General features: G+C 55.0%; 1 protein-coding gene across 1 annotated transcript in view; it reads left to right on the forward strand.

Annotated features, from left to right (window-relative positions):
* Positions 1-15,295, forward strand: part of CDH22 (cadherin 22) — a 59,217-nt gene extending 43,922 nt beyond the window's left edge. The window contains exons 8-11 of the mRNA XM_042465532.1: positions 8,889-9,010; positions 9,597-9,714; positions 12,012-12,263; positions 13,154-15,295. Of these exons, the coding sequence (XP_042321466.1) occupies positions 8,889-9,010; positions 9,597-9,714; positions 12,012-12,263; positions 13,154-13,674 (1,013 nt within the window). The 3' untranslated portion in view covers positions 13,675-15,295. The remainder of the gene's footprint in view (positions 1-8,888; positions 9,011-9,596; positions 9,715-12,011; positions 12,264-13,153) is intronic.
* Positions 15,296-15,539: the final 244 nt, after the last annotated feature.

Raw genomic sequence — 15,539 nt, forward strand, 5'->3', positions numbered from 1 at the left:
CAGAGGTGCACAAAAAAGGTGCTCAGGTTTGCCGCTTGCCCACCCGAGTGGCAATTGCTGGGGGCTGCCAGGTAAGCACATGTGCCACTTGTGGGCTCAGACCGTGGGATGGGCAGTCATGGGGGGTGACTGCCAGTCGTGGTGGGGCAGTGCTTGCTGATCAACCAGGCAGTGCCTGGGTTGACATTTTCATTTTTCTTTGTGTGCATGTTGTGTGTTGTGCATGTGTGTTTGGGGCTTAAAGGGGCAAGCGCAGACACAGCAGTGGCATTTGCACTGATCATAGAATCCTAAAGTTGGAAGAGACCGCAAGGGTCCTGATCCAGTCCAACCCCATTCTGCCATGCAGGAAATCCAAATCAAAGCATCCCCAGCAGATAGCCATCCAGCCTCTGTTTAAAGACCTCCAAGGAGGGAGACTCCATTACACTCTGTTCCACTGTGGAACAGCCCTTACTCTCAGGAAGTCCCTCCTAATGTTGAGCTGGAATCTCTTTTCCTGGAGCTTGCATCTATTGTTCCAGGTCCTGTTCTCTGGAGCAGAAGAAAACAAGCTTGTTCCCTCCTCAATATGACATCCCTTCAAATATTTAAACAGGGCGATCATATCACCTCTTAACCTTCTCTTCTCCAGGCTAAACATCCCCAGCAGTTCCCTCAGTCGTTCCTCATAGGGCATGGTTTCCAGACCCTTCACCATTTTAGTGGCCCTCCTCTGGACACAGGGCTCTAGTTTCTCAGTGTCCTTTCTGAATTGTGGTGCCCAGAACTGGACACAATATTATTCCAGGTGGGGCCTGACCAGAGCAGAATATACTGGCACTATGACTTCCCTTGATCTAGACACTATACTTGTATTGATGCAGCCTAAAATCGCATTGGCCTTGTTAGCTGCCGCATCACACTGTTCACTCAAGTTTAACTTGTGGTCTACTTAGACTCCCAGATCCCTTTCACACGTAGTTTCATTCAGCCAGTTGTCACCCATCCTATATCTGTGCATTTTATTTTTCCGCCCTAAGTGCAATACCTGACATTTCTCCGTGTTGAATTTCATTTTGTTAGCTTTGGCCCAGCTTTCTAGTCTATTCAGGTCATTTTGACTCTTGATCCTCTCCTCTGGAGTATTAGCTATTCCCCCTAATTTGGTATCATCTGCAAATTTGATAAGTGTGCTCCCAATTCTGTCACCCAAGTCATTGAGAAAGATGTTGAATAGCAAACTGGGCCCAGGACAGAGCCCTGTGGGACCCCACTGGTCACTTCTCTCCAGGATGAAGAAAAAGAGCCATGGCTGACCGTCCTTTGGGTTCAGCTGGTCAACCATTTACAGATCCATTTAACAGTTCCTTTGTCTAGCCCACATTTTAGAAGCTTCTTTGCAAGGATGTCATGGGAAACCTTGTCAAAGGCCTTACTGAAATCCAGATATACTACATCCACAGCATTCCCTTCATCTTCCAAGATGGTCATTTTATCAAAGACGGAGATTAGGTTTGTCTGGCATGACTTCTTTCTCTGAAACCCATGTTGACTTTCTGTGATGATGGCATTGCCTTCTAGATGTTCACAGACTCTCTCTTTAATGATCTGCTCCAGAATCTTTCCTGGGATTGATCTCAGACTAACTGGACGATAATTGTCGGGATCCTCTTTTCTCCCCTTTTTGAAGATGGGGACAACGTTTGCCCTCCTCCATTCTGCTGGGACTTCTCCTCTTCTCCAGGAGTCCTCAAAGACTATTATTGCCAATGACTCCGATATTACATTTGCCAGTTCTTTTAATACCCTTGGATGGAGTTCATCTGGTCCTGGAGACTTACATTCATTTAGATTAATAAGGTGTTCCTCTACTATCTCTTTACTTATTCTGTGCTGAAATGCCCCTATTCTGTCCTCTGCTCCATTATCCTCAGGTTGAGCCCCTTTGCCTTTTCGGAGAAGACGGAGGCAAAGAAGGTGTTGAGTAACTCTGCCTTTTCTCTGTCTCCTGTTAGCATTTTGCCATCTTCTCCATTCAGTGAACCTACCGTTTCCTTCTTTTTTCTTTTGTTGCGGACATATCCAAAAAAGCCCTTTTTATTGTCCTTAACCTCTCTATCAAGACTGAGTTTGTTCTGGGCTTTAGCTTTTCTGACTTTACCCCACAAATGCCTGCTATTTCTTTGAATTCCTTTCTTGTGATTTCCCCCTTTTTCCATTTCTTTGACATCTTCCGTTTCAAACTCATCTCCGTTGAAAGTTCCTTAGTCATCCATCCTTGTTTCTTGAGACGTCTCCCGTTTTTCTTTCTCACTGGAACTGTTTGAAATTGTGCCTTCAGTATCTCCCTTTTGAGAAAGTCCCATCCGTCCTGAACTCCTTTATCTTTTAGTATTCCTGACCATGGAATCGCCCTCAATACTTCTCTAAGTTTACTGAAATCCGCTCTCCTAAAGTCTCGGATGCCTGGCTTCTCCTTTCCACTGTATTACAAACTCCAGGAGAACCTGCCTCGGATTCAGCTGAGCAAGAGGCAAGGTGGCGCATAGATGCCCAGGGCTACCTTGCATCTGGATGCATTAATGGGTGGGTGACATGCTCCTCTCTTTGGAGGAAGCCAGAGGGAAAACAAGGGGGAACTTTTATTTTCATAGAATCCTAGAGTTGGAAGAGACCCCAAGAAGGGCCCTGATCCAGTCCAAGCCCCTTCTTCTGCCATGCAGGAAATCTTAATCAAAGCATCCCTGACAGATGGCCATCCAGCCTCTGCTTAAAGACAGCCTCCAAGGAAGGAGACTCCATTGTACTCCATTGAGGGAGTTTGTTCCCCTGTCGAATAGCCCTTACTCTCAGGAAGTTCCTCCTAATGTTGAGCTGGAATCTCTTTTTGGGTAAAAGCAGAGAGGGTTGGGAAGGGAAATGGATCCTTAGGCATAATGGCCTGAAGGGGGAATGGATTTGGTAAAGAGGATCTTTGGAGTGCAGGTAGGGTTGCCATAAGTCAGGACCTCCAAACCAGGACAAATGTAGGACAAATGTAGGGCCACATTTTCAAATGTAGGACACATGGTTTTTTAAATGGAAGACACATGAAAAATTTGATAATTTTTAAAATACAGTATGTTGATATAAATGCATGTTTCTTCAGCTGCTCAAAATGGGGGACATTTTGGCATTATTCCTAGACAGATGGCAGAAATGTACTTCTCTTTCTGGCCAAATACCCCCCCCCCCACCCCCCCCCCCAGCCCAATTCTACAACTACAAGTCCCACTCCCAAGCAGGCATGGATTTGAAAGACCCACAGGCACCCCCTTTTGCCACTGCAAACTACAAGTCCCACTCCCAAGCCTTCGTAGCAATTCCCCCCTTCCTCCTTTTCCTTGCCCCCTCCAACCCCCCCAAAACCCCTCACCCCCTCTTTTTCCCCAGGTATGTCTCAACTTAGGGGAGATTTATGGGTCAGATCCCTTGCAATGTATTTTTTCTTTTCTAATGGGGGCAAAGCCTTGAGAAGCCCTGGACCCCTGAGAATCCAGACCCCTTTGCCTTCTGGGTGGGTTGGATTATGAAGCCTTGGCAATAGGCAGGTTGTTGGGGTTCTTCTGGGCCCTTCTCCTTGTGGCAAGCAAAGGGGAGGGGTTAAGAGTGTGGAGAGAAGGGCAGAGAATGGAGGAGAGGAGGGTGGGGTTGTATCCCTCCACAGGCCTCTCACATCCCTGCTTTGCACAGCCGCTGGCCAGTCATCCCACAGCATCACCCAAGGGCCACTCTTGGTGCCCCCTTTCCCCCCATAAGCACCAGCACAGGCTCACCCCCTTCCCCCTCCTCCTCCTCCTCTGAAAGTCCAGCAAGAGACAGCCGTCCTCCTTGTGAGGAGCCAAGCGCTGCCTGCTGACCCCCTCCGGCCTCCAGTCTTCTCCCCGCAGATGACCGCTTGGGTGCCAGGGGAGCTCTGGCCAGCAGTTGAGTTCTGGCCAGAAAGAGGGAAATGCCATCCACCGGATGAGGGATACAATGAAGGAAGACTTCCCCTTCCAAGGGGCCTGGTTGCCCCCCTCAAGATGGACATCTGTCTTGGTGTGAAAGACAGGTGTATGAATGAGGAAGGGGCCCCCTTGACACCCTTTTCCGGTTGAGCATGGATGTAGGGCGGAGGCCTCTGGGACCCAAGAGCCCCCTTGGCTGGGCTCTCCCTCTTTGTAGCCCAAATGCCCAGCCACCTGAAGAGCAGGAGAGCATCAAAGGGATCTGGGGTGTGTGGGCTGCCCTAGTGCAATTGCCACCCTCTTTCCAGACAGCCACGAAAGCCCACTCTTCAAAAGCAACGTCCCTCAGACCACTAGCTGGACCAAGAAAGTGGAGGGCGCCTGTGGCCTCTTCTGAGCCCCTGGATGGGCTGCAGAGAGGGCAGAGCAGCCGCCATTGGCATCTGGGGAAAGCTGGAGTGGGTGAGGGGTTGTGGGGAAGGGAGCAGGCGGGGTATTGGGGGGGATGCTGGCCCCTTTCCTTGCTGCTGCTGCTGCTGTGGGGGCTGCCGGCCTGCCTTCCCCAGCTGCCTGCCTCTTCCTCCAAGGGCTCTCGGTGTGCTCCATTCTGTGCCGCCAGTTAATTTCTCTGCCACACCTTAAACAGGCGAGTGCTTCCAGTCTGGCTCACCATTCAAAGGAGCCAAATTAAAAAATCCAATCAAATATGAAATCAGAGGAGACACTACTCAGACCATCAGTTTATGACTATTTATTAAAAGTCCTTACGCATTCCTTTCTGCCCACCAGGACCCACACGGAGCGCACGGATTTAAAACAATCCAGTACATGAAATAAAAGCAGATGAAAAGCAGGAGCAAAACATTCTGTAAGAGCAGCCATGATGGGGCTACAAGCCCAGCAAAAGAGCACTGCTTCTAGGGATGGATGGGGCTGCGCAAATGCCCCCAGGAAGGAATGAGTCCCTGCTATGGGGCAGGGGGAAGATGCCCAAAAGGCCCCGTTTCTCTCTCTCTGGTGGCAGGGGCAGAGGGCTGCCACCTCCTCTGCTTGCCAGCAACCCTGCAGAGGGGCAGTGGGTGAGCCCACCGGGTGGGTTGGGGGTGCCAGGACCAAAGGAAGGTCAGTCATGGGGACACAGAGGGCAGCAAAGAGGGGAACCTTTGCTCCTGGGAAGCAATGGGCATTAAGGGGCAGCTATGGGGCTGTGCTATGCCCCTCAGGCAGACTGGCATGGCCCTGGAGGTCGCTGTGCTCTAGGAGCAGGGGCTCCGGGCTGCCTCTCCAGGCAGATGGGGGCAAACTGAGGAGGCAGTGCCCAAGGGCTGTGCCAGTGGGTGAGACTGAGTCTGCCTGCTGCCTTTAGCCAAAGCTATTGGGAGGGTTGCAACTGCCCAGGTGGTCTCTAAAAGAGTTTATTTTGCACAAAGATGCCTCTATTGATGGATGCTTGCCTTTGGATCCTGGCTAACTGGGATGGTGGGGTGGCAGTAGCCTTCTCTAATTGGGGTTAGCTAGCCCCTGGGCACAAGGGAGCCAGCGTGGCACAGCGGTCTGAACCCTGGAGAATCCTTGCTTGGCCGCTGGGTGACCTTGGACCAGTCACACTCTCTCTGCCTCAGGAAAGCAACAACAAACCCCATGAAAGGTTTTCTTGCATAACATAGAGTCATACAATTCTAGCGTTAGAAGGGACGCCCAAGGGCCATGGGTCTACCCACGTCTGCCATGCAGGAATATAGTCAAAGCACTCCATGGGACAGATGGCCATCCAGCCTCCAAAGAAGGAGACTCCACCAAACTCTCCAAAAGAGTACATTCCTCTGTCGAACAGCCCTTACTGTCAGGAAGCACCTCCTAAGGTTTAAGTGGGCTCTCTCTTCCTGTAGTTTGAATCCATTGCTATCTCTGGGGCAGCAGAAAACAAGCTTGCTCCCTCCTCAGTATGGCACCCCTTCAAATACTTAAACAGGGCTATTATCATATCACCCCTGAACCTTCTCTTCTCCAGGCTACATCCAGCTTCCCAACCCACTCCTCAGTATGACACCCCTTTGAATACTTAAACATAGATCATGGAATGATAGAAGAGACCCTGCCCCAGGGCCCTCCATTCCGACTCCCTTCTGCCTCCATGCAGGGATACAAAATCAAGGCCCTCCCTTTGACTGATGGTAATCCAGCCGCTGTTTAAAACCTCCAACGAAGGAGACTCCTCCATCCTCTGAGACGGGTACTTCAGGTGGAACCTCTTTTCCTGCAGCTTGAATCCATTGCTTTTTGGAGCAGCAGAAAACAAGCTTACATATCTTCAACACACACAAAAAGATGAGACGAACCTTTGTGCAGGAATCTCTGGGTTTTCTGCAAAATACACATTTTTTGCCCTAAAACATGTTTTATATGCAAAGAATGTGCATTTTCATGCAAATGAATTTTCTACAATAAAATCTTGAAGTACAAATAATGCTTGAAAATTATGCAGAAACCTTATATTCTCAATGGGAGGATTAAAATTGCAGAAGTGATTTGTTGTTGCATGTGGCAATGAAGTAAGCCAGTGTTTTACCTTCCTGCTCCAGAGGAGGAAATGTCCTGAGGAACCTCCCTTGGGAGGAAAGGCATCAAATCCCAGTTCTAAGGTTGCCGCGCGTCATGCCATGGCTCTGGGTCCCCAGTTTTTGAGGGTCATCTCCGAGTGAGAGGCAAGAGTGCCTGAATTTTGTGGGGCTTGGGGAGAGGCCTGAGTGCGAATCTCCAGCTCAGTTGTTAAAGCAGCAGCTTGCTACAGTTTGCAAGGCTTGTTTGGTTTGGAGCAGCAGCTTGCAAAGACTCTCCTGGTGTGAAGTCGAAGGCTTTCACGGCCAGCATCCATAGTTCTTTGTGGGTTTTTGGGCTGTGTGGCCATGTTCTAGAAGAGCTTTTTCCTGACTTTTTGCCAGCATCTGTGGCTGGCATCTTCAGAGAATGCTGGCATTGAAGTGAGTGGGGTATATATATACTGCGTGCCCCTGGGTTGAGAGGAAGTGATCTGCGCCTCCTCCTTGCCACCCCCAGACTCTGGATTGGTACCTGACTCCTGCCCTCCTACAGCTCCCCCAAGAAGAGGGGTACTTGCCTACCAGCTGACCCACAGCTGCCCTCTTGAAAAGGGCTGGAGCCCAGGGATGGGGTGGCAGGAGGGCAGGAAGGGGGCAAATAGTGGCAATGAGCATTTCCCTTCTCCAGAGACAGCCATGTCCTGCCATCTGTGCCCTTCCCAGGGGTGCCTCGCTGCTCTGCTGGATGCCCATGGCTCAGTAGCCCTTGACCAGGTAGCCAGGTGGGAATCTGAAAGACCCTTGCCATGGTGGTGGCCGTTGTTCTTTCTTCTCAATCCCCTCTTCCTGCCATTATTGCCCGATCGCAGCCCCCTCGGACCCCCTCAGTCCCTGGCAGAGCCCTCGGCCTCTGCACTTGCCCGCCTGCACTCACTCTCTCTGGCATGGGAAGCTGGCCAGGAGCCTGGTGCTTGGGAAGGGTGCCAGCGCAGACTGGGTGATGCTTCTTGGCAGGGCAGCTACTCCAAAGTCAGGGCGTCTGCGTTGGTGGGGGGAGGGGGTTCTCCTGCAGCACGCCCCATGCCTATGTGAGAAATGGGCCTGAGGCAATGCCCACATACAGAGGAACACCAAGTCCTGGGTAGGAGGCTGTGCAGCACGGCAGGAAGCCAGGCAGGGAGGCCCTTGGCCAGAGATGCTGGCTGCCCATTGACTGGGGAGGAGGGGGAGCTGGGGATGTTTAGCCTGGAGAAGAGCAGGTTAAGAGGTGATATGATAGCCCTGTTTAAATATTTGAAGGGATGTTGAGGAGGGAGCAAGCTTGTTTTCTGCTGCTCCAGAGACTAGAACACAGAACAATGGACGCAAACCCCAGGAAAAGAGATTCCAGCTCAACATTAGGAGGAACTTCCTGAGAGTCAGGGCTGTTTGAAAGTGGAACAAACTCCCTCGGAGTGTAGTGGAGTCTCCTTCCTTGGAGGTCTTTAAGCAGAGGCTGGATGGCCATCTGTCAATGGAGATGCTTTGATTGTGATTTCCTGCATGGCAGAAGGGGGTTGGACTGGATGGCCCTTGCGGTCTCTTCCAACTCTATGATTCTATGATTCTATGTTTCCAAGACTGGAAATCTGCTGAGGATGAGGTTCCCTTTGCTGGATGGTCATATTAATACTGTTGCTCTTGCCTACCGCTGCCCCCCCCCCCCCACAGCATGCTCATGCCACAGAACACTAAACCTGCGCTTCCTTCTTAAAACCCCAAATCCAAGCCTCTCAGAAGTAGCCTTCATGCCACAGCTCATGGCTGCTTGCACTCCGAGAGGATTCCCAAAGCCCTGTGTCCCCTGGCAGTGGTGGCTTGTGTGCACCAAGCGGGTTGGAGTAAAGAAAGAGGGCTCTAAGATTGGTTTTCTGCCAGGGGAGGGGGGGGGGTCAGTGGCACTGTTCTGGAGGGCACAGTTGTGGACTAGAGTGGTTGCTGCTGATTGTGCCCAAAGTGTGCTCCTTGTTGGGCCCTCCACAGGTAGAAAGGGGCAATGCCACCGCTCATTGAGCAAACCTTCACCCCATGAGCGGCAGCAGCATTACTTCTGCAGCAGAGTTGCCAGGCAGCAGTAAGGATGTGGTGCCAGGTGTGTGTGTATGTTGCTGTCTCTGCAGTGACTGTGGTTGTGTACACAGGGCCCTTGTGGTTGCAAGGGCCAGAAAACAGCCCCCCCCCCCCCATGTGCCTGGCCCCCCCCCCCAAGTCACTTGCACAACGTCCCTTCTCACCCCCACTAGAGGCCATGGGGCTCTGTGGCCACCGGCTGGCATTGCCCAGCGATGGCAGCCCCTCTTATGCACTGTGTTTTGCATGGTGTTTGCTTGTTCTGCAGACAATCAAGGCCAGGTTTCCCGGACCTTCCTCCGAATCCGCATCCTGGATGTGAACGACAACCCCCCGGAGCTGGCCACCCCTTACGAAGCTGCTGTCTGTGAGGATGCCAAGCCAGGGCAGGTGAGGAAGAGGGGCCAAGTGGCATGGGTGCCAATCCTGGGATGGGGGAGACCTGGCAGGGAGGACTTGGGAAGTGGCATTTTAACTTTGATAGGTTGAGAGAGAGAGAGAGGAGAGAGAAGCAACTGCCACAGGGAAGGGAGGGATATTTGGGAGTTTTTTGGGGGGACTTTGCTCCCCTGGGACCCCTGACATTCAGCAGCTGGGCTGATGGCTGGCTCTTATTTCTTACTGAAGTCTCTGCTCCAGGCTCCATCTGGGTTCCCAGGAGCCATGGGGATTGGGATGGGGGGCACTAGGGTGGGGGGTCTGTTTTTGGGGAACCTGAGGACCCTGAGCGGCTGGTAAAAGGGTCCCTGCAGGGGACGTATTGGGGGTCCCTGATGGCTGGATGGGGGACAAATTTTCCTGCCCTGCTGCAGCTCCAAAGGAGGAGGGCTTGGTGGACTGGGGAGGCATCCATGCAGGGGGGGATGCGCTTGCTATGAATCTGGGGGGTGTCTTTCCTTGCTGCTCCCCAAACATTGAGGGTCCTGGGGGTCCTTCTTGGGGCTCCCCTGAGACTTTGGCTTCCTCCCTCCGGCAGCTGATCCAGACCATCAGTGTAGTCGACCGGGATGAGCCCCAGAGTGGCCACCGCTTCTATTTCACGCTGGCCCCGGAGGCCTCGGGCAACCACCACTTCTCTCTGTTGGACATCCAGGGTAAGCCCCCTCCCCAGTTTGTCCCACTGAGACTGTGGGGTCTCCATCTGTGCCTTCCAAAGCCTTTGCTCTTGGGAAGGGGCCAAAGGCTGCTCTGTCCCCTCTTGCCCTCCGCCTGCCCCCTCCGACCCCCTGCCCGCTCCCCCCGTGACCCCGGCGCCTTCCAGGGCACCCCTCTGCTGCCTCCCCGGTGCTGCGTAAATATCCGTCAGTGACAAACGGGCGCCAGCGGCCCATCTGTTTCTTTGTACAAATTTGTAGCCAGTTTTGAGATGTGATTTATAAATATTGCTGCTGGAGCCAAGATGAGACACTGATGGATGCCAGCCCAGATGGAGACACAAAGCTCCCACTTAAATCTTCCCCCTTTATGTCTTGTGCGACAGCGGCAGCCGCAGCAGCCGAAAGTGGCACCAGAGGGCAGGGGGAGGGCGCAGCTTAGGGGGGGCACCTCCTGCTCTCTAATCCCCCCAGATGAGATATATGGGGAGGGGGCTTGCCTGCACATCAGTCGTGGGGTCAACTGAGGAGGGGTAAGTGGGCCAGCCAGGGGTCCTGGGATCTCTCCGGTGCGCAGGTCCAGTGGTGGGCCTGGGTCTGGTGTCCTCTGACCCACAGATGCAGGCCTGCAGGAGGGGCACTGTGGGAGCTTGCAACAGCAAAGGGAAGGCACCCCCTCCCCAAATCAGTGGAGGTTCGTGGGACTCCGTGTGTGTAAAATAAATAAACCCCAGAGAGGAACGTGGGAAAACGGCAGAGTTGAGAGGAGGGCAAACTCCACTTCCATTTTGTGCCCCTGCCGTTTTCCCACTGACCAAGAGGCAGATGGACTAGCTGACCTTGAGGCCCCTTCCAAAATGTTTGGCTCTAGGCTTTCCACCCCACTACCTTCTCCTTCCTGAATTTCTGCCTATCCTATGGCAACTATGGGACGCAGGACGCATGGCCAGTTAAGGGGCCAGTGGCACCAGTGATTCCCCACAGCTGGAGATGGTGGGTTTAGACTGCCAGTCTGGGTTTCTATCACTACTGGGTTATTCCCTTGGGCATCATCTGCCCCTTTGGTGCCCCCTTGGCTGCAGGGGGCAGATGCACATGCAAGAGCCTCTCCTGGCATTTCCCTCATGCCAACCAGGGACCTGGCCAAGCCCTGCTGGACGGACCAGGGCTGCCCCCCACTCCTCACCTTCTCAGAGAAAAAGAGATATTGGGGGAAAGAGTCCATATTGGGGGAAGTGGTGTGTTCCCTGGTCCCCTTCTCCTGCCCTGTTTCAGACATGTGCGTGTTTTCAAGGGTTGGGGATTTTGATTGGTTCTAGCTGTGGCTAGTGGCAAGGGGCACAGGGAGGCCACTGGCCTCAGCTCTGCAGAGAAGATGCACAGATGCTGGCACTCTCTCAAGGTCTCCCTAAGAGGAAGGGAGGGGGATGAGTGTGGCAGTACGCCTGCTGTTTCCTGAGGACCTGGCAGGGAAGTGCAGAGAGGAGGGGTGGTCTGTGAGACCCCCATGTATGTGTAGGGGTGTAACTGGGGCTCAGGTGGCGGCAGCAAGGATGCCAAGGCCTGCATGGGCAGAACTGGGGGGCCGGCACCCTGGCAGGATACAGGTGGGAGCAGAGGGCAGCCAGGCGGTAGGAAGTAGCTGTACTGGTGTAGGGGGAACCAAGGGCATGGGTTCTTCTTGGTAGCTGCACTCTCCGCATGCAGTGTTACACAGGCAGAATCTGTGTGACATTGTGCAGATGAACCAAGGCAACAACTGTGCCAAAGAAAGCTCAGACGCATATGCACACTGAGAGCATCTATGTCCAATGGCGATGCATGTGCCACTCTGCTGTCCCAGAATGCACTCTTCCTCCCTCCTTGTGCCCCATAGAAGTCCCTTTTGGACTCCTGCCAAGGTCTGGCCAGGATTTCCTCCCTCCAGGAAGCCAAAAACTCCTAGTGACCACCCCTTGCAGAATCTGTTCCCTCAGAATGCTTCTGCCATACTTGTCTGATGCTTGAGTGGAGCACAGAGGGTGAGGGTGGGGGTCCTGTTGGCCAGAGATGAAGGGGAAGGCCATGGTGGCTCTCAGGTAGACCTGCATATCTGTTGCTATCAAGAGGACTCTGTGGCTACTACAAATGTAGCAGTGATCTGGCAGTTTAGAGGGCATGGCAGGGAGTGCAACTGAGGGGTGCCATCTGATGGGGGCAGATGGGGAGGCAGATGTCTTCTTTGAGGGGTCCCTGAAGATGGAGAGTGCCTTCCTGGGAGGAGACTCAGGGCTTCGCCATCTCCTCCTTCTCTCCAGACAACATGGCTGCAGTGCACACCCAGCGCCCCGGGTTCAACCGGCAGGAGCAGGACCTCTTCTTGCTGCCCATCCTGGTGGTGGACAGTGGCCCCCCTGCCCTGAGCAGTACTGGAACTCTGACTATCCGGGTCTGTGGCTGCGACAGCTCTGGCGCCATCCAGTCGTGCAACACCACGGCCTACGTCGTCTCCACCTCGCTCAGCCCCGGCGCTCTCATTGCCTTGCTGGTATGCGTTCTCATTCTCATTGGTGAGTGCCCCTACCGTCCTATTCAAGTCCAGCCTCCCACACCAGCCCCAGGCCACACCCAGCCCTTTCGCACGATCTGCCATGCCCACAGGACCCCACTGTTTCAGAGACATCTTGGCTAGCAGCTGTGGGTTTCTCCCCCTCCCCACACTTTGAACTATCCTCTGGGCATGAGGAAGGAGAGGGGTCTGGAGCAAAAGGCTGTGCCACTGCACCTGGCCAGCAGTGCAAAAGTGGCTCCAATCCAGCCTGCCTTGGTGGCAGGGACCAGCCGGTACTGCGTAATGCTCCTTCCTGCCTCCTCTGCCCAGGGGTCCCTTCTGTGGGGGACCCCTCTTCCACTTGGGACCAGTCCTGGGCCTCACTGGTGATAGGCAAGCTAACTGGTGCCCCTCTCAGCAGGATGGGCGGGGAACAAACAGGGCCCACAGAGCTGCCTGGGCTGCTCCATACTGCCACCCTAGGGTCTCACCAGCTGGCATTACCCCTTGCCCATGATGCATTATTGCTCCTGTGGTGGGCACATCAGTGTGCGGAAGTGTTACTCCCAGGATGGAACAGGTATTTTTCCTTTTTGGTGGTGCCCATGCCAGGTGAACAGAGGGTTTCACGGTGCTTGTTACTGAAAGTATTGGGAGCCACTTGGGTGCCAGCCATGCCTGGGGGTATTAGAATAAGCCCTTTGCTCCAGGCTGCCCCCTTGGCAACCCAGGCAGGCAACTCTCGGCCTCGCCCACTGTGCCTGGCACAAGAAGACCATAGGACACCCCTTCCCCGTGCTGCCTGTTTCTCCCCCCACCACTGACCCCTATGGCCAGTGCTGCTGTTCTGACCAAGTGCCCTGTCTCCTTCCTTCCTTCCTTCCACCTGCTGCTCGGTGGTGGCCCCAGTGCTGGTCCTGCTGATCCTGACGCTGAAGCGCCACCAGAAGGGCCACCTGGCCTCAGAGGAGGATGAGGACATGCGCGACAATGTAATAAAGTACAATGACGAGGGGGGCGGCGAGCAGGACACGGAGGCCTACGACATGTCGGCGCTGCGCAGCCTCTATGGGGACTTTAGGGAGACCAAGGAGGGCGGGGAGGGGGGCAGCCCCCTCCCCTCGGAGCTCTTGGCCCTGCCACAGGGACCACCGCCGCCTGAGCTGGACTTCTCCCTCTTCAGGGACTACATCAGCAGGAAGGTGGGGCAGGCGGACCAGGACCCCTCAGTGCCCCCCTACGACTCCTTCCAGACCTACGCCTTCGAGGGGGAGGGCTCCCCGCCTGCCTCCCTCAGCTCCATTGCCTCCCGGTCCTCTGGATCTGAGCAGGACTTCGCCTACTTGGGCAGCTGGGGCCCCCGGTTCCGGCAGCTGGCGGCGCTCTATGCCAGGGGGCGCCCGGGGGAGGATGGTGGAGAGGACTCCTAGGCCCAGAGAACCAAAAAGCCAGCCACCGGCTGCCTGGCCCCCAACAGACATGGGGGGCACAAGATGGGCCACCTGTAGCTCCTCCAGGGCCACTGCGCAGGCGCACCATGGTCCGGCCATGTGGCCCTCGGTAACTCTCTTGCAGTGGGGTGCAGCATTTGGGGCCCCTCTTGTCTTGGGGAAGGGTGAGAAAGCAAGAGAAAGAGGGCCAGAGAAGGTACTTGGAGTAAAGGGTTTTTTTGCAGGCCAGGCCAGGAAGAAAAGGGCCAGAGTGGCTGGAGGGAGGCTGCAGCCATAGTTGTGCCCCCCCCCCCATGCTGCTTTGCATTGCACGCTTCTGAAGAAGAGGAAGAGGAAGAGGAGGGGGCCTTTGCCGGCGGAGGGAAGGAGGGAGGGATGGATGGGTGGTGGGTGCCGGCCAAGACCGCTGCTTCTCTCCTGGCAAATTATCATTTAAATTGATGGTGGGGAGATGGACTGTCCAAGAGGGAAAGACGGAGGGAGGGAGGGATGGGGAGCCCTTTGTTGTCGAAATGGATTTTGTCAGTGGATACCCTGCCTTGGACAAGCCTCTGCCAAGGAGAGTCCCGGCAGTTTGTCGCTCTCTCTGTGCGTTGGGGGGGGGGGGGGGGTCCCCTGCTGCAGAAGCCCCCTGTGGATTCTTCCACGGTTCTTCGTCTCTAGAGAGGAGTGGGGGTGTTGGGGTGGCCATGGCTGGCCCTCAGGGCTGACTGGGGATCGGGTGGGGGAGGCATCCTCTTGGCATTTGGGATAAAAGCCTTCTGCGCCTACTTGGGGGGGGGGGGAGCAATGCTCAGGGTCTCCTTGCCAAGGAGGCATCTCACTCCTTTCTGTCCAAACCCAACAAGTCCTCCTTGCGAAGAATGCTGCCTGGGTTGCCAGCGGCTGCATTGCTGGCTTCACAGTGCCCCAGTATCTGTCTTTATTGGGGGGTGGGCAGGTGCTTCCAGGGCCTTACCCCCAGCTGCACACATATCACCCTCCAATGCCCTTGTTGCCCCGCATAATGGATAGGGGGCTCTTGAGCCGTGGCTCTATTTCCTTTTTGTTTGGGCACTTGGCACGTGGGTGGAACCTGGCACTGGGGGTCTCTGGCAAGAGGGATGGTTTCTGGGGGGAGATGGGTTGCCCAGCAGCCTCTCTGGTTGCCTCACCTGCTGCCCACATTGGGACTGGCATGCAACTTTCTTGCTGGGCATGGATCGTGAGGGGGCCAGCCTGGAGGAGGGCCCTGTGAGGCAGTGGGCGTTTTGGGTTGGGAATGGGGTGGGAGAAGAGGATCTGGCTCCTCAGGAGTAGGGCATGCCATGGGGGGAATCCCCTCCCCTCCCTGTGCATGAACTGCCATCTCTGTGGGGCCCTTTTCCAGCCTCCAGACCCCCAATGCCTTCTCCCAGCTCTGCCTGGCACACGCTACCTCCTTCTCAGGACCTCTGTGGCACATCTGGTGGGAAGGAGGGCAGGCCGGCCTTGGTGTGCCCCCCCCCCCAGCCCTGTCCTGCTTGCTGGCCCTTCACTGTGACACCCTTTTGTTTCCAGGGGGGCTGGGCAGTTGCCCCCCCCCCAGACTCCCGTCCTTGCCCAGTTGGGGGCCGGTCCCCGGGGGGTTCCTCCCCCCCCCCCCCCCCCCCCCGGGACTTTTTTTTTTGTTTTTCCCCCCCCCCCCCCCCCCCCCATAATGTGTGTGTGTGTGTTTATGTGTGAGTGTGTGTGAGAGACCCTCCTCTCTCAGTGTGTGTGCCCCCTTCCCTCCTTCAGATGGGACAGCCGACCTCAGAGGCCAAAGGCCAAACAGGGTATGTATCCATCACTCTCCCCCTGCCCCACCCCACACAGATTAGCCA

Source organism: Sceloporus undulatus, chromosome 4, assembly GCF_019175285.1.
Source record: "Sceloporus undulatus isolate JIND9_A2432 ecotype Alabama chromosome 4, SceUnd_v1.1, whole genome shotgun sequence".
NCBI classification, from domain to species: Eukaryota; Metazoa; Chordata; class Lepidosauria; order Squamata; family Phrynosomatidae; genus Sceloporus; species Sceloporus undulatus.